The sequence below is a fragment of the Capsicum annuum genome, chromosome 11 (assembly GCF_002878395.1).
Source record: "Capsicum annuum cultivar UCD-10X-F1 chromosome 11, UCD10Xv1.1, whole genome shotgun sequence".
NCBI classification, from domain to species: domain Eukaryota; kingdom Viridiplantae; phylum Streptophyta; class Magnoliopsida; order Solanales; family Solanaceae; genus Capsicum; species Capsicum annuum.
Window position 1 is genome coordinate 180,209,650 of NC_061121.1, and position 24,065 is coordinate 180,233,714.

The 24,065-nt window shown below is 34.9% G+C and overlaps 1 protein-coding gene across 7 annotated transcripts; it reads right to left on the reverse strand.

The window, feature by feature from the left end:
* Positions 1 to 479: 479 nt before the first annotated feature.
* On the reverse strand, positions 480 to 23,716 carry LOC107847707. 7 transcript variants are annotated; one of them, XR_007046930.1, is made up of 3 exons: positions 22,116 to 23,716; positions 9,663 to 9,948; positions 480 to 774 (listed from the first exon to the last, which is right to left on the reverse strand). XR_007046930.1 is itself a non-coding variant. In XM_047399123.1 (3 exons), exons 1-3 carry the CDS (start codon positions 23,337 to 23,339, stop codon positions 9,664 to 9,666), a joined length of 366 nt encoding a protein of 121 aa, XP_047255079.1. In that variant the 5' UTR covers positions 23,340 to 23,716; the 3' UTR covers positions 9,326 to 9,663. The 7 variants fall into 7 exon arrangements, 2 of the variants coding, with proteins under 2 accessions (XP_047255079.1, XP_047255078.1); XM_047399123.1 differs by lacking the exon at positions 480 to 774 and having other exon boundaries at positions 9,326 to 9,948; positions 22,116 to 22,179; positions 23,323 to 23,716; XR_007046932.1 differs by lacking the exon at positions 9,663 to 9,948 and having other exon boundaries at positions 541 to 774.
* Between the last annotated feature and the right edge of the window lie 349 nt (positions 23,717 to 24,065).

A 24,065-nucleotide genomic window follows, 5' to 3' on the forward strand; every position in this document is an offset into this window, starting at 1 on the left:
TTAATAAACAAAGAGGGTCGAGGCATTCCCCCAAGAAAATGTGTTTGTTATGGTATAAAGATAAGTTTCCAAGTATAAGGGTATGACGATACCTAGGGTGTGACTTAAATTTTGATTCCTTGGATAATAAATGAGCTATGTGAAACTTGTTATACTTTGGGCTTAATGGTGGTTATGTAGCTAAGTCGTAAAGGTGTAGGTCTTGAATGACTTATATTGGAAACTCTTGTTTACCAACATGAGGTTTGGTATTGATTACCATGTGCACAGTTCACACTAGTGATATATATATATATATTTGTATCTTGGATTGACATGGGGTCAAGGCATTCCCTAATTGTAATACCTCGAGACTACCTCTTAGACGTCACAAGATGCTTAGGACCACAAGTGACCCCAATCTAACCCTTGTACTGGTATAACTCATGAAAAACTGAATAAGATACATAAATCTTAAAGAAATTAGTGAAAGAAAAGTCTTTAGCTGAATATCTTCAAAACAAAACTATTAAAATGATTAAAACTCTGGTTATACAAGACAAAACTAAAATCAAATACATTAACTCTACTAACTATTTATGAAGCCTCTACTAGTATTGACTATAGGTAGCCGGGACATGACCCCAGCTATCCCGAATCAATAGGACTAAATAAATAAAACAAGATGTTACTCAAACTATGATTGAATCAAGCCCTTGAATCAAAAGGGACTCATCACTTGATGACTGGAGGCTGCAAACTGTCTGATTATGATGTGTCCGTTACAACTTGTACCTACATTATGAGAAAATGTAGCACATAGACATATATATGGATTAGTACTTCTGGAATATACTGAGTATGTGGGGGTGAATGCATAAGTAAAATAATAGCATAATATATTCATAGTTTTCAAATAATTCATTCTAAGTGTAAGTGACTCACCTTGGGCTTGAATAAAACTGAAAGTTGAAAAATCATAAATTATGAATAATAAAGCATGCTAAATAAACTTTGTGAGCTACACACTTAGTTTCTAAAAGCTTTACTTTTAATCTTTCTTAGGAAGGTTCTTTTAACCGACATATACCATGTGAGCTATCATGGAGTCCAGCGTCTTACCCCCGGAGGGTAGAACTCTCGCTGGGGAAAGCTGTCCTATGCTTGCTATTGGAATAGAACCTAAACTTGAATGATCACTATACTGAATCCACTTATGGGTATTAAAACCCACGGTGGCACGTAGTTATGAAGTATGGTACCTTGGAATCATACACAACTCGGTGCTAAATACTACTCTCTTACTTATACGCTCATACTATAGGAAATCCACCTTAAAATAGCATAAGGGTTTATAATGAAAACTAGATATGCTCTTTTTTTCTTAAACTGAAATCAAGATAAATAATCGTGGATTCTATCTCTTAGCTAAGGATCAAAAGATCCATCTTTCTTTAAATCTTGGTATAAAACCATCAAGAAACTTAAGATCATAGTCTTCTTGAAAACTCAACTCATTCTTGATATAAACTTTTCAAATAAAACTTAAGAGCATGATCGTCTTGAAATCTCAATACTTAAACTTAGGGCTTAAAATACATGCTTTAATCTCAAGTCAATACATAACAAAACTTCATGCTCAATATCAATCTTGAAATAATTCAACAATATCAAGTCAAGATAGTGCAATCTCATGCATGATAGAAATCTCATAAGATAAAACATAAACATAAGCGCTTTATGATCAACTTAAAGCTTTAAATTTCATAATAATGACATGCTTTCAAGAATATGTAAACTTGGGTATAAACCCTACTTCAAAATAAGGAAATAAATCTTAAAATCGTGCAATTTGGGCATAAGGGTAAAAGAAAGCCCTTGTTTATAAGCCCACATACCTCATTAGTCTTAATTTGATATAGAAACTTGACTTTGAACTCTTAAAAATGTCCTTGAAGGCTTTTTATTAGAGTTCTTGAATTTGGAAACTTAGATTCTCGATTGTCTTGAAAAGGATGCAATGGATTTTTGAATTTCTTGGAATTAGGTTAGGGTTTATTCAAAAGAAATTTGATAAAGAATGAGGGTATCATGCTTAAACCGACATTTAATCTTCTATTTTTATGACTTGGGGTGAGGGTAAATAACTTAATTGCCCCTCTGGAGAATAAAGTCGCAACTGGAATGTCGTTTAGGGGCTTGGCATGATACGATGACATGTTCATCGCTATACTCGGTGCAACTGCTGGAATTGAAATCCAAACACAACCAAACCCTCATCTAAAAATTTAGAAATATACCGAGACATGCTCCTTACACACCTGAACATGAATCAACTCAAAAACCATCATCTTGGAGCCCTGAAGGTTAACTTAAAAGTACTTGAAGTTAAGTGGTCAAAATAAGGCTAAGTCTTCAACACTTAGCTAAATTTTCAAGCTTTAAGCCCCTTATGCAAGCACTAGGAGTTGGATTGAACTAAGGATAATACGGGGTATTACATTAGTATTCCTTGATACCTCTAGTTCAACAACTAACACTCACTGGGTCAATTTTAGTAGGGTCTAAACCCATATAGCCTGTGGGTGACTATTTATGACAATTGAGCTATATAGTCTAGGATAAAGTTTTAATTTATGTTGGGGGAGCTAAACCCATTTAGCCTGTGAGTGCCTATTTATGATAATTGAGCTACATATTCTAAGATAAAGTTTTAATTTATACTAAGACTTGTTCCCTTTCCCAGCATGACATGCATATATATACACATATGATTATGTACATTGGTTTTGGAATGATTTTGAAATGTGGACCATGGACTTATTTTATCCTCTATCCCTAAGTTACATGCTAGTGCTCAACCCACCAACTGTCTCTAGACATTGTATCCCTATATAATGCAGGCATCGGAGATACTTCTACTTTTTGTGTGCAGTGTTAGCTGGATCGATTTAGTTCACTAATTATTTGAGTGAAAAGTTGAGCTTTCATTCTTCAAAAGACCTGATCATTCCATCGATTTCCTTTCATAAACTATAATTGAAGAGTTCACATTAACATTATCATTGGCATTATCATTGTTAGAGTCAGGGGCTTGTCCTGACCTGGATTGTTTTTCGAATTAGTAGAAGCTTTGTGGATATTACTGTGCACATTGGTATTGGTGTTGATATTGGTTATTAGCATCGATTGTCGAATATTGATTTGTCTTAGATTCTTATAAGCTTTTATATCCTATTTTATTATATGTTTAAATTTTTACCATTGCTAGGTGTGTTATATGTTGTTTGACTAGGCAACGGGGGTGGTCTTCCATCCTCGGTGGACTTGAGATACCCATCACGGCCAGGCCCTAGTTCAGGTTGTGACAAAGTTAGTATTGAATACTAGTTTTAGTGTTATTGAGTGTCTACAAAGTCATGTCGAGTACAGTCTTTTCTATGGGTGTGTAGTGCGCCACACTTATAAGAGAGAGGCTTTGAGACATTTAGTTAGAAATGTTTTCCTTTCTTGTTATTGACTTTTGGGATATAGAGTCTATGGTGTTGAAACCTCCTCTAATTCATGTTTGTTCACTTTTCAGATCTTGTCTCCCAGAAGATCTGACACTCGTGAAAACTACTCTATCCCATCTGAAGACAAAGTGGGTGGGGGACTCGTCCTACTCATGGAGTTCAGACCTGATCTAGGGTTGTTACTTTTGATTGCCCTCGTGGAGTTCCTCCAATCCCCACTGATCTTTCTCACACTAGTTTCATCCCTGCCCAGTCACCTCTAGGAGATATTACTAATGCTTAGTTCCGTCATTCTATTTAATTATTGACCCAGTTAGTGACATCTTAATCAAATCAGTCAGGTCCTGCTGTAGTTGCTGTGAGTGCTTCTAAGGCCACTAGAGTTGGCCAGTTTATAAGGTTGAACCCTCCGATTTTCACTGGTACCAAGGTTAAGGAATATCATCAGGGGTTCATTAATGAGATAGAGAAAAATATTTGTAAGATGAATGCTACAAATATGGAGGGTGTGGTGTTCGTTGTATATCAGTTAAAGGATGTGGCATATTAATGGTATGAAGAGTGGGATCAGTCTAGGGATGATGAGGCTGAGTCAATTTTATAGGATAATTTTTTGGGTGCCTTTCTGTATTAATTCTTTCCACAATAATTGAGGGGGGCAAACGTTGAGGAGTTTGTGAATCTAAAATAAGGTAGGATAATGGTGAAAGAGTATGCCCTATAATTTCATCAGTTGTCCTGTTATGCTCCAGATCTAGTATCGAGCATAAGAGCTACGATGAGAAAGCTTGCTTTGGGCTTGTCTCAAGACTTGATGTTGGAGTGCAAGGCCACCTTGCTGAAGAGTGACATCTATATTTTGAGGCTTTTGGTGTATATGCAATAGGTCGACGAGGAAAAGAATAATCAAGCAGAGATGGGGAAAAGTTAGAGTAAAAAGATGGTCTAAGAAGAAGTGGGGCAATTCTGGTTCCTATTCTATAGCTAGTACTCTATATCCTAAATCGTTTGGTTATCTCTATTTCTAGAGAAACAGTGGATTTAAGGCACAAGGTTCCTAATTTCAAGACAGTGGGGCTCAATCAGCTCTATCCTATTCTCTTTGTAAATTTTATGGACAATTGTACCATGATTTTGCGATGAGAGGAGGAATAAGTGTTTTAGATATGGTCAGCCTATCCATATTCAGGGGAACCATTCTTTAGGCAATGTTATTATTGGAGCTAATAAGGTCCTGGTTGCTGTTTCTTCAGCTTCTGCCCCAAAGAGTGCTACTTCCGGCTCTAGCACTGGTCAAAATCATTTGTATGCTCTTGCTACCTATCAGGATTCAGAGGCATCTCCTGAATTTGTTACTGGTGTGCTAAAACCTTCTCTCATGATGTATGTTATCTGCTTGATTCTGAGTCTACACTTTGTTATGTGACCTCTTATGTGGCTATTCATTTTGGTTTTGGTCCTAAGTGTATTCTTGATGCTTTTTATATTTTCCCCCCGGTGGGTGACTCTATTGTGGTTTAAAGAGTCTAAGGGGTTATGTGGTATCTGTCTTTAGTAGGGAAACGCTAGTGGGTCTGATAGAGTTGGACATGTTAGATTTTGAAGTGATTTGGGGAATAGATTAGTTGCACTCATGCTATGATCCTCTTGATTGTAGGACTCAAAAGGCCAGTTTCCAATTCTCGAATGAACTATTGATTGAGTGGGACGGTAGTACCTTAGTGCCTAAGGAAAGGGTCATTTCTTATCTTAAAGCCCAAAAATTGATTTCCAAGGGGTGTCTTTATCATTTGGTTTACAAATTCTAACTTGGAGAGTCCTTCATTATTGTCCATTCCCATGATTAATGAGTTTCTCGAAGTGTTCTCTAATGATCTTCCAGGTGTTCCTCCCGATAGGGGAACAAATTTTGGTATTGATCTCCTATTGGACATTCATCTTATCTCTATCTCTCCTTATAGAATAGCTCCGAATAAGTTGAGAGAACTTAAGGAATAGTTGAAAGATCTTCTTGATAAGGGTTTGTCCACCCTAGTGTTTCCCCGAGGGCTGATCTGATGCTCTTCGTGCATAAAATAGATGGGTAATTTCGGATGTGTATAGATTACCACTAATTGAATAACGTAACAGTAAAGAATAAGTATCCTCTTACTAGGATTGATGACATATTTGATCAGCTTCAGGGAGCTAAGTACTTTTCTAAGATTAATCTTCAGTCGGGCTATCATCAGTTAAAGATTAGAGAGGTGGATATCCCTAAGACTGCTTTTCGAACTTGGTATAGTCATTTCGAGTTCTTGGTGATGTCTTTTGGTTTGACTAATGCCCCATCGGCATTTAGAGATCTAATGAACCGAGTATTTCTATAATTCCTAAATTTGTTCATAATTATATTTATTTATGATATTTTAGTGCGCTCCAAGAGTGAGGTGGATCATGATGATCACCTTTGCATTGTGTTTCAACCCTTGAAAGATCAGCAGTTGTATGCAAAGTTTTCTAAGTGTGAGTTCTAGATAAATATTGTTACTTTTATGGATCATGTAGTTTCTAGTAAAAAGGTCATAGTGGATCCACAAAAGGTCTCCACAAAACAAAGCTTGTATGGTGTGCCCTATTTGGTAGTGGGCAACTTTAAGAGTTCAACCATGGTAGCACTTGCCACATTAGCACAACTCCCACTATCAATGATTAAAGAGAACACGTTGTCCTTCATACGGCATTTAACATGGAATAGATTTTCCCTTTGACTAGGATCATATATTGCCTTACTAATCACTGCATGCCTCATAACAAAGTTAGAAACCTCAAACTCTCCATCTTGAGGCCAAGCATCTTCATTTATCTTCTTTTTCTTGTTTACCTTCTTCAGACCCCTCTATATTTTAGACTTTTTCATCATTCTTATCTTTCAATCCCACCTCTTTTCTAAGGTAATACTACTTTCCTTCCTAAGGATCATATTTCTCCGATTGGGATATTCACTTGCTTTAGGTCCCATCCTTGACATTTAAAACATTGAAAACCTTTAGGATTGAGAGTAGGATATTTGTTACCTTCATTCCTTGGTGGGTACTTTGGAGTGGTCTTCTCTACGGGGTTCTTGTCATTGTACTTGTAGTATTTGTTCTTGTTCCATATCGATGAAGATTTATCTACCTCTTTATTCTTACTCCAAGTGTTGGTAGATGAGTGCCCCTTTGGTTTGTAAGTTACCCTATCCTTGATATCCCTCTCAATTTTCAAGGCCGCTTGGAAGATTTCTTCTATGGTTTCAAACTTGTGGATGGCCATACATGAAGAGATTTTTTTATTCAATCCAACCTTAAAGCGTATGATGTGATCGTTCACGTTCTCACGATACTCGAGCATCAAGATCAATTATTGAAATTCATCATAATTGGCTAAGACACTCTTTCTTCCTTGTCTCAAGTTATATAACTTGGCAAGTAACTGATGTATATACCTCTTTAGCATATATTTTTGTCTCATCAATCCTTTCAATGCATCCCATGGGGGTGGTTGTCCGTCATTCAATGCATTTCCAAACCTCTTGGAATAATTCCACCACGTATTGGTATACCCTTTAAAGTGGTTTATGTCTTAGCAACTCTTATTCTCATAAGAGCTATGATTGACTTGAAAGATCCTTTCATAAGAAGACTCCCATGTGAGATAAGCTTTGGGATCACTCTTACCTTTGAAAGTTGAAAGACAAACCTTGATTGAATTGATATCCATATCTCGATCCCTATTACCTTGTTGGTTTCCCTAATCATAAGCTTGGGGTAAATTTTTCAAGTTTCGTCTTCCATTACCACAATGTTGGTTTCATTGATTATGACCTTGGGGTTGGTTTCCCAAGATTTCTCAACCATTAGATATCGGACCAAATCTTCCTCCTCGACCTTGATAACCTCTTTGATCCACTGGTCTATCCCTTATTTCACCTACCAATATGTCGTTTTCATCGAATACTTCAAACTCCTCTTGTTGTTGCTCCCTCCCTTCATCTTTTATTTGTATGGGTTAGTTTCGGTTAAGGGGTGTTTGGAATAGGGGAATTTGGTTTAGTGGAGGTTCAGGTATTCAATTTTAGGATTCATCTTGTAGTGTTTGGTTGAATTGAGGTTGGAGAGGTCGAACGGGATTTTGGTTTAATGAATATGTAGTGGATTAAGGAATGGAATCATGTTCTTATATTGGTGGATTGATCATTCGGTGAAGATTTTTGGGGAAATATGAACGGAAGGATTTAGAGCATGCCCACTAGTCAAGTCATAATAGTGTTAAGGTGTGGATTGGGATGAATTTAGTCGACCTTCCATGCTATCCACTCTTCCGCCTATGTTGGAAATACTCCCTTTAAGTGTATCTATCTTACGTTCAAGTGATTCCTATCTTAGCGTCCATGGACTCAATTTTATGAATGGGAGTTTCAATGACTGCTAAAATAACATTTGTTGAGTGTTTTTCATGATTTGTGAAGTTTATCCTTCCATAGCCATTGTACCTATGAAGAAATATACTCACAAAAAAACAACAAACACGTTAGCGTTAGAGAAACTAACCTCACAATTCTTCACACCTCTGTTTACCTCACACTTGGTGCACTAATGTTGAAAGTGGTTTATACTCCATATAGTAGTCGAGGTGTCAAGTGCTACTCTTGATCGGATTGGATTCTTGTTTAAGAGACTAAAATAAATATGTAAGGATTTGGATCAAGAACTAACAATGATATGAGAAAGAGAAAATCTTGAAAAAAGTAGGACATTGAAAGAATTCAAACTTAAGAACTAATCAGCCAACTTAGTAGGTGAATTACTAGTTGTTGAGTAGTTTTAAGAATCAAGGAATGAATTTAAGAATCAAGGAATGAAACTAAGGAATCAAACCTGAGCAAAGAAGTAATTAAAGTGTTAAATAAGTTTGGAGACTTGAATCAGTGTTAGAAAACTTGATATGCATTGGAGGTGGGTTATCTACGTTGAGTGGGCTAATCTGTGTTGGCCAGCCTGTTCTAGCAGGTGTGGCACATGTCCAAGGTATCCTGGATGCAAGAGGGATACCCATCTACTGGTTTGACCTGCGTTAGAAGGTCTGGAGCAGTTGCAACGCAGCTTGGGCACAGGTCACACACAAGTTGGCTGCCCCTCCCTCTTGAATGGTCCAAATTGCCCTTCTGGAGGTTCCCCCATGCCCTCTTCTCTTAGAATATCCTTGGAATCTTTTGAGATGCTCTATTACAAACACTTTTTGCTCTTTATTTTTCATTCTTTTAGGATCAAACAACCAATTTAGCTAAAAATTCTTCTTGAATATAATAATTTCTTCAAGAACACCAACTTTTCCAACTTTTTCTTCTTAGCTCAAAATAAGTTGAAATTTCTAACCTAATCACTTTTCAACATTCAAAACTCATTCCAAACATTATTTTGCTTACATTCTTCACCAAAATGTTCCAGTCTTGCAATCCACTTCAAACACTTCAACCTAAGCTTCCAACAATAGTAGAATCCTCAATATAACTTCAATTTGATTCAATTTTGATTTATAGACTCTTATAGTGTTAGAGAACACAAATCTAACACTAGAAATACAAGAAGACTCAATAATCAAAAACTCAAACTTGAAAAACCCTAAAAACACTTTGGCACTCTTTTTCTTTTCTTTTTTCTTTTTTGATTTTCTATATAACAAACCCAAGACTAGAATCGTGGAAAAGATCCTAAGCTCGACTATGATACCAAATGGTAGGAATCAAACTATGAAAACTAAATAATGATATGAAAAAGTAAAGATAATCGATAAATATAGATAATTAGACATAAGAAAAAGAAGTAATTAAGAACAAATGAGTATATTAAATTCTAATACTCTCAACTACAATCTCAATCAAACGCCTAATTCTTATGGTGGCCAAGAAGGAGATGATCTCCCTTAAAACCAATGTTTCTAAACTAAGATTCAACACAATTTTACCAATTCTCTCTCTCAAAGGAGAAGAAATCATCAATAATCAAATAAAACTAAGAAATAAGCTAGGCTCCCAAGTATTTATAGTTTAGGGATAATTATTACACATTTAGGGGCCCAAAAGTGACCCAATTGCAAGAAAAGACCCACATCATCTGCTTGAGCGGATTTGGAGAAGATCGGGCGTACCTCAAGTGTAATAGGGACTGTTTTGAACTGCTCTTGAAATGCTAGAGCAGGTCCAAAGTAGATCTAAAGCGCCTTGCACGCATGTCCCTCCCGAGGGGCTTCTAGCCTCCTCCGATGATCCTTGGTCCAATGAAATTGCAATCATCATTAGATGACACCCTCTTGATGGTAAGAAAACTTCTTCAAGTACCTCCTGCTTTATGAACAATCTTTGGATCCTTTGGAGCTTCCGAACTTGACATCTAGTAAACAGCTTAGATCTAATCCAGATTGTATCAGCGTACACCTATTATCGAAAAGAGAATTAAAATACCTTGTGAAAACATCGACAACTAATACAAAGAAGATTGGAAAGACGGTCACTTTTCTTAATCCCCCGACAGAGTGAAAGTAACTTTATCCAATGAATAACACTGAATAACAATTATTGACAAAACAATATCCAAATTTGGTCTGCAAAAATTTCTAAGAACCTTATTTTTCTACAATATTTGATGATTCACGAATTTATTACCTAATATATACAAAGGAATTTAAATAGTTAACCTTGAAGAATAAAAGGGCTTGGACAAATACATCATTATAGCTACTTTAAAATTCTAATACAAAATTTATGATCCCAAATATACTTTACAAATGTGTTAGGAAAATTACAATTATATTAATATATACATGGAATTAACAATAGTATTAAAATAATCACAAATACTGTGTCGTGGCAATCCACTGCCTTGAAAGCAATTTGGATTTGACTCTAATGCAAATCCTTCTAGTCGGTCGCTCCCCAAGGTTCCACAGCTACTTTAAAACATGTACCCTCGTGGATGAAATTTTGGAGGTTGCCCAAAATAATTCAAGAAGAGGAAAAGAGGAAGACTCTTTTTCTTTTCCTTTCTATTTGTTGTATTTCCTCTTTTTGGTGTGTTTTTGTTCTCTAAAGATATATGATTCTATAGTGATATCAAAAAGTGGTTTGTAAGATGAGAATTAATGGTATTAAAGTACCATTAAACCAAAGTGCAATTAAATCAAGTGTTACAAATTTTTGTTATTTTCATTTGGAACGGATATGTATGTTCATTTTATTTGAAACATACTTCTTTATTTATTGCATTGCACAAAATGCTTTAAGAAGCATTAACTCCATAATCCCCCACTATTGCAAAGATAAAGAATATGAATAAATTTGGGGAAAAAGGAAGGAACATGTACTTAAGTGTCAATATCTTTCTATTTGAATTGACAAGTAGTGATATGAGGCAACAACAAATATCCAAAAAGTGAAGTACTCTTGAATTAGATGGACATAAGTTGAGACCCTCACAACAAATACCATACACTTGATTTTAAGCAACCTCTGTGATACTACAAAGTGCTTTTATGGTCATGCATACAAACCTTGGGTCTCATGAGTGCTCTAGAAAGATAACCCAAGCCTTTCATAAAAAGGTGACCAACCTTTTACACTCACGTAGGTGATCCATCAAGTCTATCTTATAGACCACCTTAAGGCTATGGATTATTAAGAGGAAAAATAAGCTCAAACTTATAATAAACTACCTCACGCCATAAGGATATGATATGTAGTGTTTATTGAAGGCCTATATGGCTTCGATTGACCACAAATAGGTATCCATCATATTATCTCAATCCATGGGCTTTAGCCCCATCCCCCTCGATGATTTAAGGACTATTTTTCTTGTCAAAGCCTTGGTCATAGGATCCGCCAAATTTCTTTCAAACCTTACATATTCCAAGGAAATAACACCATGTTTCAACAATTGTTTAACTGCACCATGTCTGATGCGAATATGTCTCTTTTTACCATTGTATACTCTAATTTTAGTAATTTCAATTGCCACTTGTGAGTCATAATGTAAAGAGACTGGTGACACTTGTCTTCTCCATAAAGGCACATCTGCCAAAAGATTTCTCAGCCACTCATCTTCTTACCCTGCTAACTCGAGAGCAATGAATTCATATTCCATGGTAGAACGTGCTATACAAGTCTGCTTTAAAGACATCCATAAAATAGCACTTGCACCTAAAGTAAATACATAGCCACTGGTAGAGTTAACTTCATCATTGTCAGTTACCAAGTTTGCATCACAAAAACCTTCTAAAATAGCAGGAAATTTATTAAAATACAAACACCAATCTATAGTACCTGGCAGATACCTTAAAAAGCGGTGAAGAGCATTCCACTGTTCACTACTGGAATTACGAGTATATCTACTCAATCTACTAATAGCATAATCTATATCAGGCCGAGTATAGTTCATGAGAAACATTACACTCTCAATTATTTTAGCATATTCAGTTTGAGAAACACCAAAATCTCGATTATTTTTTCAAGTGTATGTTAGGATCATAAGGAGTTCTCACTAAAATTACATCAAAACAATCAAACTTTTTCAACATCTTTTCAATATAATGAGACTGACATAAAGAGAAACCATTAACAATTCTTTTGATTTTTATCCCTAAAATCACATCAGCTTCTCTAAGGTATTTCATTTTAAATTTAGAAAATACAAATTTCTTAGTCTCATTTACAACATGTCATCCACATATAAACATATAATCACTCAATCTGATCATATTATTTTAGAATAAACACAGGTATCAGATGAATTAACAACAAAACTATTATTCATTAATATGAAATTAAATTTTTCATACCACTGCTTAGGTGTCTGCTTAATTCCATATAAGGAATTTCTCAATTTGCATACTTTATCCTCTTGTCCTAAGACCACAAACCCCTCAGGTGGAGTCATATAGATTTCTTTCTCTAAATCACCATTCAAAAATGCAGTTCTGACATCCATTTGGTGTACAACTAAACTATGAATAACAGCTAAAGTAATAAGAGTCCTAATGGTCCCTATTTTAAACTCAGGAGAATAAGCATCAAAATAATCAACACCTTTCTTTTGGTTAAAACCCCTAATCATAAGTCTAGCCTTATATTTATCAATTGTACCATCACGCCTCAATTTCGTCTTAAATATCCACTTACTATTTATGGGTTTACAACTTTTAGGAAAATCATACAAGTCACATGTGTGATTAGAGACTATAGAGTCTAATTCACTTTTAATAGACTATTTCCAAAATATCATATCTATTGAACTCATTGATTCACCATATGTCTTAGGTTCTTCTTCTATTAAGTGTATAGATATTAATTTATCATTTAAAGTATCGATATCAAAATCCTCAGTTAAAAAAGTGGTGATAAAATCAGGACCAAAATTAGTCTCAGTTCCACGTCTTTTACTCCTTCTAAGTTTATTTTCATGTTCATTAGCAATAACATCAGATGCAGGCAATACTTGAGAGTTAACATACATAGATATAGAAGTAGTATTTTGCACATCAACAGGCACATCATTTTTCAAAAGAAAAACATGCTCAAGAAATTCTCCAGATTTAGATTCACAAATAGAATAATTATTTAATGACATAAATATATATGCAATACTATTTTGAGCATAACCAATAAAGATAGTGTCAAAGGTATTAGAACCTACATTTACTTGTTTAAAAATCAGGTAGACCAACCTTATCCAAACACCCCCACACTTTCAAAAATTTCAAGTTAGGAGTAAATCCTTTCCACAATTCATAAGAGGTCCTGTCTAACTTTTTATGAGAGACTCTATTAAGAATATAACATGCAGATAAGACAGCTTCCTTTATATGTAGTCAGGTAGACCCAAGCTTAAAAGCATAGAATTCATCATTTTCTTAAGTGTTCTATTCTTTCGTTCGGCTACACCATTTTATTGGGGAGTATAGGGAGCAGTAAACTCATGAATAATACCATTTATTTCACAAAAATCTTCTAGAGTTTTAGTACTATATTCACCGCCCCTATAAGATCTAAATCTCTTGATTTTCCTATTTAATTGATTTTCTACTTCTATTTTAAATTTTAAAAACATGCTTTCAGCCTCATCTTTAAACTTAAGGAGGTATACCTTAGTGTACCTAAAAAAATCATCAACAAAAGTAATGTAATATTTTTTTCCACCTTTACTAATAGTATTCTTAAAATCTGCTAAGTTTGAATGTACTAGTTCAAGCAATTCAGTCTTTCTACTAGTAACATAGTTAAAAGGTTTCTTGGCATGCTTTGCTTCTTCACATAGAGGACATTTAGAAAAATCATCAATATTTACTATGGGAATTAATCCCATTTTTCTAAGTCTTTTAATAGAATAAATATTAACATGACCTAGTCTATCACAAATTAATAAACTCAACAATATAAGCAGAATTAGAAACATTTGCATTATTGACAATCTCTTGATCAATGTTCAGTACAAGTAAGTCCCCACTAAGGTATCTCTTCCCAACAAAGTTTCCTCCGCGGGAGATAATTATTTTATCAGCTACAAAAACAAGTTTAAGGCCTACTTTGTTGAGAAGTGCTCCAGAAACTAAGTTTCTACGGAGCGAGGAAACATACAGAACATTGTTCAAGGGTAATATTTTTTCAGAAGTTAATTTAAGTAAAAAATTTCCTTTACCCAAAACTCTAGCAGTAGTGGAGTTACCCATGTAGACACACTCACCATTGATGGATTCCTCAAAGTTATTATCGCGCCTAATTTTTCACTCGCAAAAAGCGGGATTCAATGTGACTACTTTTTTTGGAATAGTTTTGAGGGTATGAATGTGAAGAGTCGCCACCTAACGAATTAAGGTGAGTTAGGACACCGGTCTAGGCTACTACAAACCTATTTTGTTATTTAGTCTCAGATTGCCAGATATTCGGGTAAGGGTTCAAATTACCTCAAAAGAAAAGCGTTAGGTACCTTTCGAGGTCCACAAAGATGGTTCCTGACCGAATTTGTATTTTACGTGGGGATGCTATGTGTTCAAATAAAAGTCTCTTATTTTAACTTAATTGTTAACTAAGTGAAACAGTAATTGATAAAAGAACACATGTTATTTGATTATTTCTAATTGTTGATTATCTAAGTGACAAAAGTCAATAAAACATGTAAATAAGACAAATGAGGGGAAAGAAATGACATAATTTATAACACAAGGGGGCTGCTTATGTAACAAACTAATTACCCCAAATAAATAAGTGTGTAAGGTAAATAAAAGAATAAAAAAAATTCATCAAATCAAACAAAAAAATATTTTTGGACTCGTTCGAATCAGAACCCCAACTTGTTTAATCATCATCCGACCCACTGGCCGAACTCTTAGACAAGTCATATGTCTTATCTTTAATGTTTGTTGGAGATCATCACTTTCGAATGACTACCCGTCCCACCCCACCTAGGCTGGCTATCAAGTCTAAAGGCATTCTAAGACCAGGATAAAATTACCATCTTTAGTAATACTTATCGTCATACCTATCGTCCAAGAGGCATCCTTTTCTATTTTGGCTTTGTGGTCTAGACAAAAATAAAGCTATGTTGCCTAGGAATCAAAACGCATAACAAGTAGGACGTCACATAGCGCACAATTGTCCTAAATTAGCCTCTTGGTTAATTAAAGTTGATTAATGTGATTAACATGCAAAGACAGACAATTATTTATTTTGATGTCATTAACCTATAGGCATGATATCTAAGTGTTCAATAACTGTCTAATATGACAAAAGATAACTGTGATTCATATCTAAACAATGTGTTGTCAACTTGTTAAAAGAGGATGTAAAAGTGCGGTAAATATGTCAAGGAGTTGTGTTCACGACTTTCATTGTGCAAGTGTTATAAACTAATGAGAGTGTAAGAAATTAACACAATATTGAAAATACATTAACATGCTAAGGCACATAATGATGTACTTAATCTAGGGTTTAACATGTTGAAAATGCTCAAAAACCTACATTTTTAACATGCTGGCAATTGGGTTAGTGCGCAGGAATTTCATGTTTACATGCTAAAAATGCAATAACATGCTAAAAAATGCCTAACACCTAATCTTTAACATGTAGAAAATTATATTAATGGTGCAGAAATTTCATATTAATATGCTGAAAAATGCATTAAAATGTTGAAATATGGGTGCAGAAATGAATATATTGTTTACTTGTGAAATTTTTGAGGTTTTTGAGAACCAAAAACAATATGGGTCTCTTCATTATTTTGATAAACTTGCATTGGAGGTATGGAGGGTGATGCATCCTCTTTCTCCCCCTTAGATGGATTCTTTGTTTCATATTCTAAATTCTTTCCAATTGAAATTAGACTCTCAAAGCTGTGAATGACCAGGAAAAACATTTTCTGAAAGTATATTCCATCTAGTGTCTTGAGAAAAATTTGGATCAATTCCTCCTCAGGTACAGAAGAACGTATTTCGGAAGCCTCTAACCTCTATCGAATTGCATATTCCTCAAAAGATTCATGGATCGTTCTCTTCATCTCGAATAACTCCTGCATTGTTGGACTAGTAGTGATGTTAAACTTGTATTGCCTCATGAAATCTTAAGCCAATTCTTCCCAATTATGCCATTTGTTGAAGTCTTGTTGGGCGAACCATGTGAGTGTCATTCCTAACAAACTCTGAATAAACAATCTCATTAGGAGAGCCCCATTGTGTCCTACGCCAATTAGTCTGCTGCAATAGTCCTTCAGGTGTGTGATTAGACCTTATGCCCATCAAATACATTGAACTTTGGAACTTTGTACCCTGGAGTTAATTCAACCCTCGAATGTATACATAATTTCTCATAACTCAAGTCATAGATACTGCTAGAAAGCAGTTCCTCCTTCATCCTCCTCTCTAAATCACAAAGCCTTTGTCAACGTTCATCTAAATTGACCCTTTCACTTCCAAAAGTCTTACGTACAAAAGAAAATTACTGAGAAGGGGTGTGGGTAAGGCGAGAATAAGGAGTCAGAGTGTTTTGCCTTGGGCGATGAGAAGGAGGACTGAAAACTTTTCGAATATTGAGCATATTTGTCATATTGTAGATTGTCACTTGAGTTCAATTTTCAAATGCTAGACAACCTTAAAATAAAGTAACACAAATAAAAATTACCACATAATGCATCAGTTCAAAACATAATAAAATGAATCAAAGGCATTCTAGGATGAAGACTAAGATTTAATAAGTGATCTAGGCGTAAAGATTTGAGCTCCTAATGCACGAAACATGATAGTGATAGAACATAAATGTTGAATTTGCAATTATGAATGTAAATAAGATAAGAAAGATAGGAAATGAGTAAGGTTGACTTTTGTTGAACATCAGATTTTTTGATTCAAAACATCACATTGTTGATTCATCCAACTCCATATAGAAAAGGACAACATAGAAAATTTTATTATGATGAGACCGAACTCATTAAATGAGCGCCTGCATATCCCTCATATAGGGGAATCAGGTCGACCGTAGTTCACATTACATAGGCAAGAAAAACATAAAAGAAAACTGCCAACTGTAAACTTGAATAAATTTCAAATGTTTGAGAGTCTGGAGCGGAGAATCAACATGATATCCTCTACACCAATGTCGAACCATTGGAAGTCAAGCCTAGTAAATCAATCATCACGATTCAGCTTCATCACACTTATCACTTTGGCATCAATCAGTGCTTGAATTTTGTCTTTAAAAGTTCGACACTCTTCTGTAGTGTGTCCTTTCATCCTTGAATGATAAGCACAAGTTTTAGAATGATCAGCCACGTTGCACGTGTGTTCATGATTATTGTGAGAATTGGAGTGATATAGCCAGCCATCCTAAATCTCTCATAAAGTTGAGCTATAGGCTCAACCAAGGGGTGTACTGTCTTGGTGGATTTTTCTGAAGCTTATATCGAGATCTGAAGGATCGGGTGGATCGTTGATTTGTTGGTGGACTTGGGTAAGAAACTGAAATATCATTTGATGTTGGAGCAGCAAATGGAAGTGGGTACCAAACAGTCTGTGAAAGAGGTTTTATAAAGGAATGTGGATGATAGGCTTGGACATAATTAGAGGTTGGAATGATTTCTGGAGGTGGGTACCATATCAATTGAGGTTGAGGTGCGCTTACTTCAGGCATCGAAGGTTTAAATGTCTTGTTGGTGATTGTCTTTCCCTTGTTCTTGGATTATGGCTTAACCAAATTTACCTCAACTGTGAACTTCCTTTTTAGCTTATTGTTGAACCACCTAACAAAGTTAGTTGCTAAATAATCCCAAGAAACCCATTTGCTAGTATCATTTTCGGTGTACCACATCAATGTTGGACCCTTAAGTGAACTAACAAAGAGTTTCGTCTTCAGGCTATCACTTTTTCCTATAACTGATAGCTTGTCGAGGTACTCTTTCAAATGGGAATGAGGGTTTCCCAACCCATCATATAATGGAAAGTTCCAACCCTTAATTCTCTTGTCTTCTTCTCTTGATTTGGATGACTTATTCATTTTGGGTTGTTGAGACAATCCTACCTCATAGTTAGGAACCTGTCCTTCCATATCCTTATCCTCACTCGTATTTATCAACTCAATAAGTGCTTTCAGAAATGCAATTGAAAACTGACTTGGGGGCATATGTGTATCACAAACAGGCACAGGTAAAGTTGTCAGTATAGGGGACTCCATGGTGTGGATGGGAGGGTTGAAGTCTGCTTCAAGTAGCGACTCTGGAAAACCTGGTGGCATCTCAACCGAGCCTTGAATATCAGTCATTATTCCCCTAATTAGCTCTATTCTTCTTCCTAACCTTCTAATGCTCGAAATAGCTCTATTTTGATGCAACCCCAAACTCTCGTGCTCAGATTCGCTATTGGCAAGATTGATAAGCATCACTTGACTGGCCATTTATGATGTTCAACTTAAGTCAACCTTCGAAGAAAGGATTTATAATTAGGAACAAAGAGCACGTGCGGGAGTCTAGAATAAATATTCTACTTATTTGAAAATAATGAGTTATGCTCATTCGGAGTGAATAGACGTTATGAGGGCTCTATATAACTTAGAGGTTGTGAAATCTAGAGTATGACATAAGTATGACAATATCAAAAGAATTATGTGGGACAATAGTATGTAAGTACTGGAAGCATTAGGAAAAGGATATCCTAAAATGATAAGTTGCACTAAGAGATTGTGAATGAAACTGACGCTCTTTATCAAAGCGAGAGTTGAGCCTAGAAATGATTAGTATACTAATGGATGAGTCAGGAGGATGAATTGAAGGTAAGTATTGAATAAGCCCTAAGAGTGTATTGTAAGGACCTAACATAACAAGAATTTTAGGAGTAACGAGATCTAAATTGAGGAACATTAAATGTAAGGGGAGACTAAGGCAAGAACGGAAACAACAAGATGTCAATACAGACATAGAAATGCAACGCATAGCAAGTAATTGTGAGTCTCTTTGAGGTTGTGAACCTCTTTGGACTTTGAATGAGACTAACATTCAACGCGTCAATGGTGTCAAGGCATCCTACGTTGAATGGGACGCATATTTCTCAATAAAAGAAATATGTAGACAAGATCTAAAGAAAAAGAGTGGGTTTGTGACATGGTTCCCTCAAGTGGACAACTCGAGAGTGAGAGAGCTTGTGTCGATGCACCGCTGATCGATCTATCCACAAGATATTTCTCGAAGGGTGTTTTAGGAAAGAATGTTCGTGTCCCCACACAACCATTTGTAAAAAAAATAAAGGAGGTTCCAAGTGGAGAAAAGTATGAGTGGAATGCCAGTAGTAAAAAGCAGTAACACATAGCAAAATACAACGTGCTAAACAGTATACATATAGATGAACATGATAACACATACACAAAAAAAAAAAGGACAGACATGGAGACACATAAAAACACATAAAAAGGGAAAGAAGAAAGGACTAATAAATCGTAATGTAAGTAAATGATAAAAGAAGAACATATATAAAATATATCAGGATGTCAAACATTATAAAAACAAATAGAGAAAATCCCACGCAAAGCACAAATTTGTAATAGTTAGAACCTAAGGTCCCTAACAGAGTCATCATTCTGTCGCGCCTCATTTTTCTCGCGAAAAGTGGGATTCAATGTGACTACTCTTTTTGGAATAGTTTTGAGGGTATGAATGTGAAGAGTCGCCACCTAACGAATTAAGGTACATTAGGGCACCGATCTAGGCTACTACGAACCTATTTTGTTATTTAATCTTAGTTTGTCAGAGATTCGGGTAAGGGTTCAAATTACCTCAAAAGGAAGGTGTTAGGCACCTTACGAGGTCCACAAAGGTAGTTCCATGCCGAATTCGTATTTTACGTGGGAATTCTACGTGATCAAATAAAAGTCTCTTATTTTAACTTAATTGTTAACTAAGTGACATAGTAATTAATAAACGAACACATGTTATTTGATTATTTCTAATTGTTGATTATCTAAGTGATAAAAGTCAATAAAACATATAAATAAGACAAGTAAGGGGAAAGAAATGACATAATTTATAACAAAAGGGAACTACTTATGTAACAAACTAATTACCCAAAATAAATAAGCATGTAAGGTAAATAAAAGAATAAAAAAAATTCGTCAAATCAGACAAAGAAATGTTTTTGGTCTCATTCGGATCAGAACCCCAACTTATTTAATCATCATCCGACCCAATGGCCGAACTCTTAGACAAGTCATATGTCTTACCTTTAATGTCTATTGGAGATCATCACTTTCGAATGACTACCCGTCCCGCCCCACCTAGGCTGGCTATCAACTCTAAAGGCATTCTAAGACAGGGATAAAACTACCGTTTTTAGTAATACTTATCGTTCCACTTATCGTCCAAGAGGCATTGGACTTTGCTATTTTGGATTTATGGTCTAGACAAAATAAAGCTATGTTGCCTAGGACTCAAAACGCGTAACAAGTAGAACGTCACGTAGCACACAATTGTCCCAAGTTAGCCGCTTGATTAATTGAAGTTGATTAATGTGATTAACATGCAAAGACATACAATTATTTATTTTGATGTCACTAACCTATAGGCATGATATCTAAGTGTTCACAATAACTGTCTAGAATGACAAAAAATAACTGTGATTCATGTCTAAACAATGTGTTGTCAAGTTATTAAAAGAGGATGTCAAAGTGCGGTAAATATGTCAAGAAGTTGTGCTCACGACTTTCATTGTACAAGTGTTATAAACTAATGAGAGTGTAAGAAATTAACACAATATTGAAAATACATTAACATGCTAAGGCACATAATGGTGTACTTAATCTAGTATTTAACATGTTAAAAATGTTCAAAAACCTACATTTTTAACATGCTTGTAATTGGGTTAGAGCGCAGGAATTTCATGTCGACATGCTAAAAATGCAATAACATGCTGAAAAATGCGTAACACCTAATCCTTAACAAGCAGAAAATTATGTTAATGGTGCAAAATTTTCATATTAATATGCTAGAAAATGCAATAACATCCTGAAAATGTCTAATCTAATATTTTAACATGCTGAAAACTAATTGTTTTAACATGCATGAACTATACTATTTTGGCATGCTAAAATGTATTAACGTGCAAAAGTCTAATGTTAACATGATCTAAAAAATATTAGCATGCTTAAATTTGTGTTTACATGCCAAAACATGCGACAACATAATTAATTTCAATTTTTGGCAGTTTTTAACATGTTGAAGAATTCATTAACATGCATACAATTAATTGTTAACATGTATAACATATTATCATGCTTAAATATTATTTACATGTTGAAAACACGCAATGACATGCTTAATTCGAGTGTCTAAACATGCTAAAAGTGTATTAATGTGCAAAAATTAATTATTGACATGCTCACAATATTAACATGCTTAAGCTTGTTTTGATATGCCTCAATTGTGTTAACACGCCGAAACATGCAATGACGTGTTAATAAGTCATAGTGTTTAAAATGCAGAAATTTAATGTAGTAGGCCAATGTACTGAAAATATTATCATGCTTAAATTCAAAGTGGACATGTCAAAAGAGGCATTAGCATGCATAAACTCAATTTAATATGTCGGGTGTTAATTAAAAAATCTTAAAGCAAGATTTCTAAGCGAATCAATTAATAAAAATGTCTAAATGATTCATGTGTTAGTAAATCCTAATTTTGTGTGCCTAAATAATCCACGTAGCATGTATGCTACACACGTAAAAACCTAAGTTGTGTCTACTAAACTATTCATAAAGCACGTAAGTCCCCGCCCCCCGAGCATTCTCCCAAATTTATTGTTACAATAATAATAATGTTTATACAAAATTATTACAACACCATGAATCAAAAATAAATAAATGAACAAAGAAAGAAAAGGTGTTGCCCTCCCCCACGAACTTTTCGGCGATTCTTCAAATCCCCGAGACTGTCTATTTATATCTGTGAGACAATATATAATAGCAATACAAGCGAGAACATAACATAACACAGGCGTAGCAAGCAAACACTGAAGGATTCCTATAAACATGTTTACTAGCATCATCATATAAGGTATAAAAGAAAATTACGTCGACAGGGGACTAACCGGTTGATGATAACAAATGATAATAACAATAAGAAAATCAAACAGCCAGAGATCCGAGAATGGATTGCCATCGAAAGGTCAAGATTAATGCTCCAAAAATAAGTGCCAAAAATAATAAAGTAAAATTACCTCTTCTTTTCTTTAAGCTTTTAGTAAGAGAGAGTGTATGTCGTATATTGTAACTTCTAAGTTGTCTGTTCTTGAGAGAATAAAAAATATAAAATTCCAGTATTTTGTATATGAGAGAATCGAGAGGATTCGAAGTACTCTTTAAGAACTGAAAAAGATTATTTATATAGTAGAAAACGACTATGATAATCAAGGCACAAAATCAATCATGCTATGACAATTAAGGTAAAAAAAAATATATTCGCTATCACAAAGTCAATCATGACATTAAAGAAAGGAAGGAAATTTTCAATCACACAATAAGATATGGCAAATTAAATCAATCAGATTGAGGATGGATTAATGTTTACCATAAATAGATAAGTATAAAATCTTTTCAAATCAAAAAGGGTGAGAGGATAAATAAGGAGACCATGGAATATAAAGATACACATAATTCCAAATCAGTATAATTACCATAATCTCGAATCTCTATTTAAAAATATACTATAATTAGGAGCAACCCTCTAATTGAAATCAACTCTAATTGAAATCAAATCGACATGCTTAAAGGGAGACATCACAATATACCAAAAGATCAATCAACCAAATCAAATTTCCGAAATCAAAGTTATGAGAGTAGGCAATGGTATTGCATGTATAGGGGAAATCAGCCAAGGACATACTCATTCCTCCAGAAATGGGAATAACAGATTATCGCATAGTAAAGAAACTAGTCCAAATTTCACAAAATTCAAGCAACATATCAAGCAACTAGGCCAAATTATACCAAAATAGTCCAAATACATGCAGGACACTTATCATAATTTAGAGTTCAGGAAAGTGGGGAATGAGCAAGTCAAATCTACTAAACTCCTAACTTAATTTGCGACAGATTGGGGTCCAACAGTCTACAAATTTTAGGGCTTTTAACATATGTCAACTAAAGAATACAAACAAACATGAAATTAAAAGAATCAAATTAAAAAACAAAATTGAATATCACTAATTTCAAAATTAATAAACTGTTAAAAGAAATAGAATGAGAGAAAGATAATAATATTAATTTGGGGTACAAGAATTAAACGAGGATACAAACCTGGACGGATTCGTCATGAATTCGTCATGATTCGCTGGTGACAAGTGGGGTGGCGGTGTTGGTTTTGGGGCTAGTTTCGCCGGTGAGGCTCCATCAAAAATGGTTTTAGCGGTGGCTAGAGGCTATTTTCTTGCTGCTACTAGGGAAAGGAGGGGGTCGCCGATCGGAGCAGCTGATGGTTCCGATGGATATGGAGGAGCTAGGTGGCGGCTTGGCGGTTGTCTCGAGCGACGTCGGTGGCTAGTGTTTTAGAGAGAAAGGAGGGTCGGGGGGGAGAGAAGAGAGGCGGCGTCGGTGTTGATTAGTCCACCGATGGTAGATTAAGAGAGACGCAAAGGGAACGAGTAGAAAAAGAGAGGGGGGCTCAGGTGCGGCTGATGGGAGCAAAAATGGGGAGTTAAGGTTTTGGTTTTTTATTAAAAGAGAAGAAAAAGGGGAGTTGATCTCAGCCATTGATCATATGAGATTAACGGTTGAGATTTAAATTCAACATGGATCAGATAATGGCTTATATTTGAAATTGAGAATTATCAATTTGTGGTCAATTTAGGCTGAAATTGACATAAATTTGATAAAAATGTGGCTAAGAATAAAAGGCATAAAAAAATTAAATAAAAATTATTATTTTAATAATAATAATGATGTAATAATAATTAAGAATCAACTACGCATGTAAAATTAATATTATGTAAAGACATTATATAAAATAATAATAATAATAATAATAAAAGACAATGCATTTG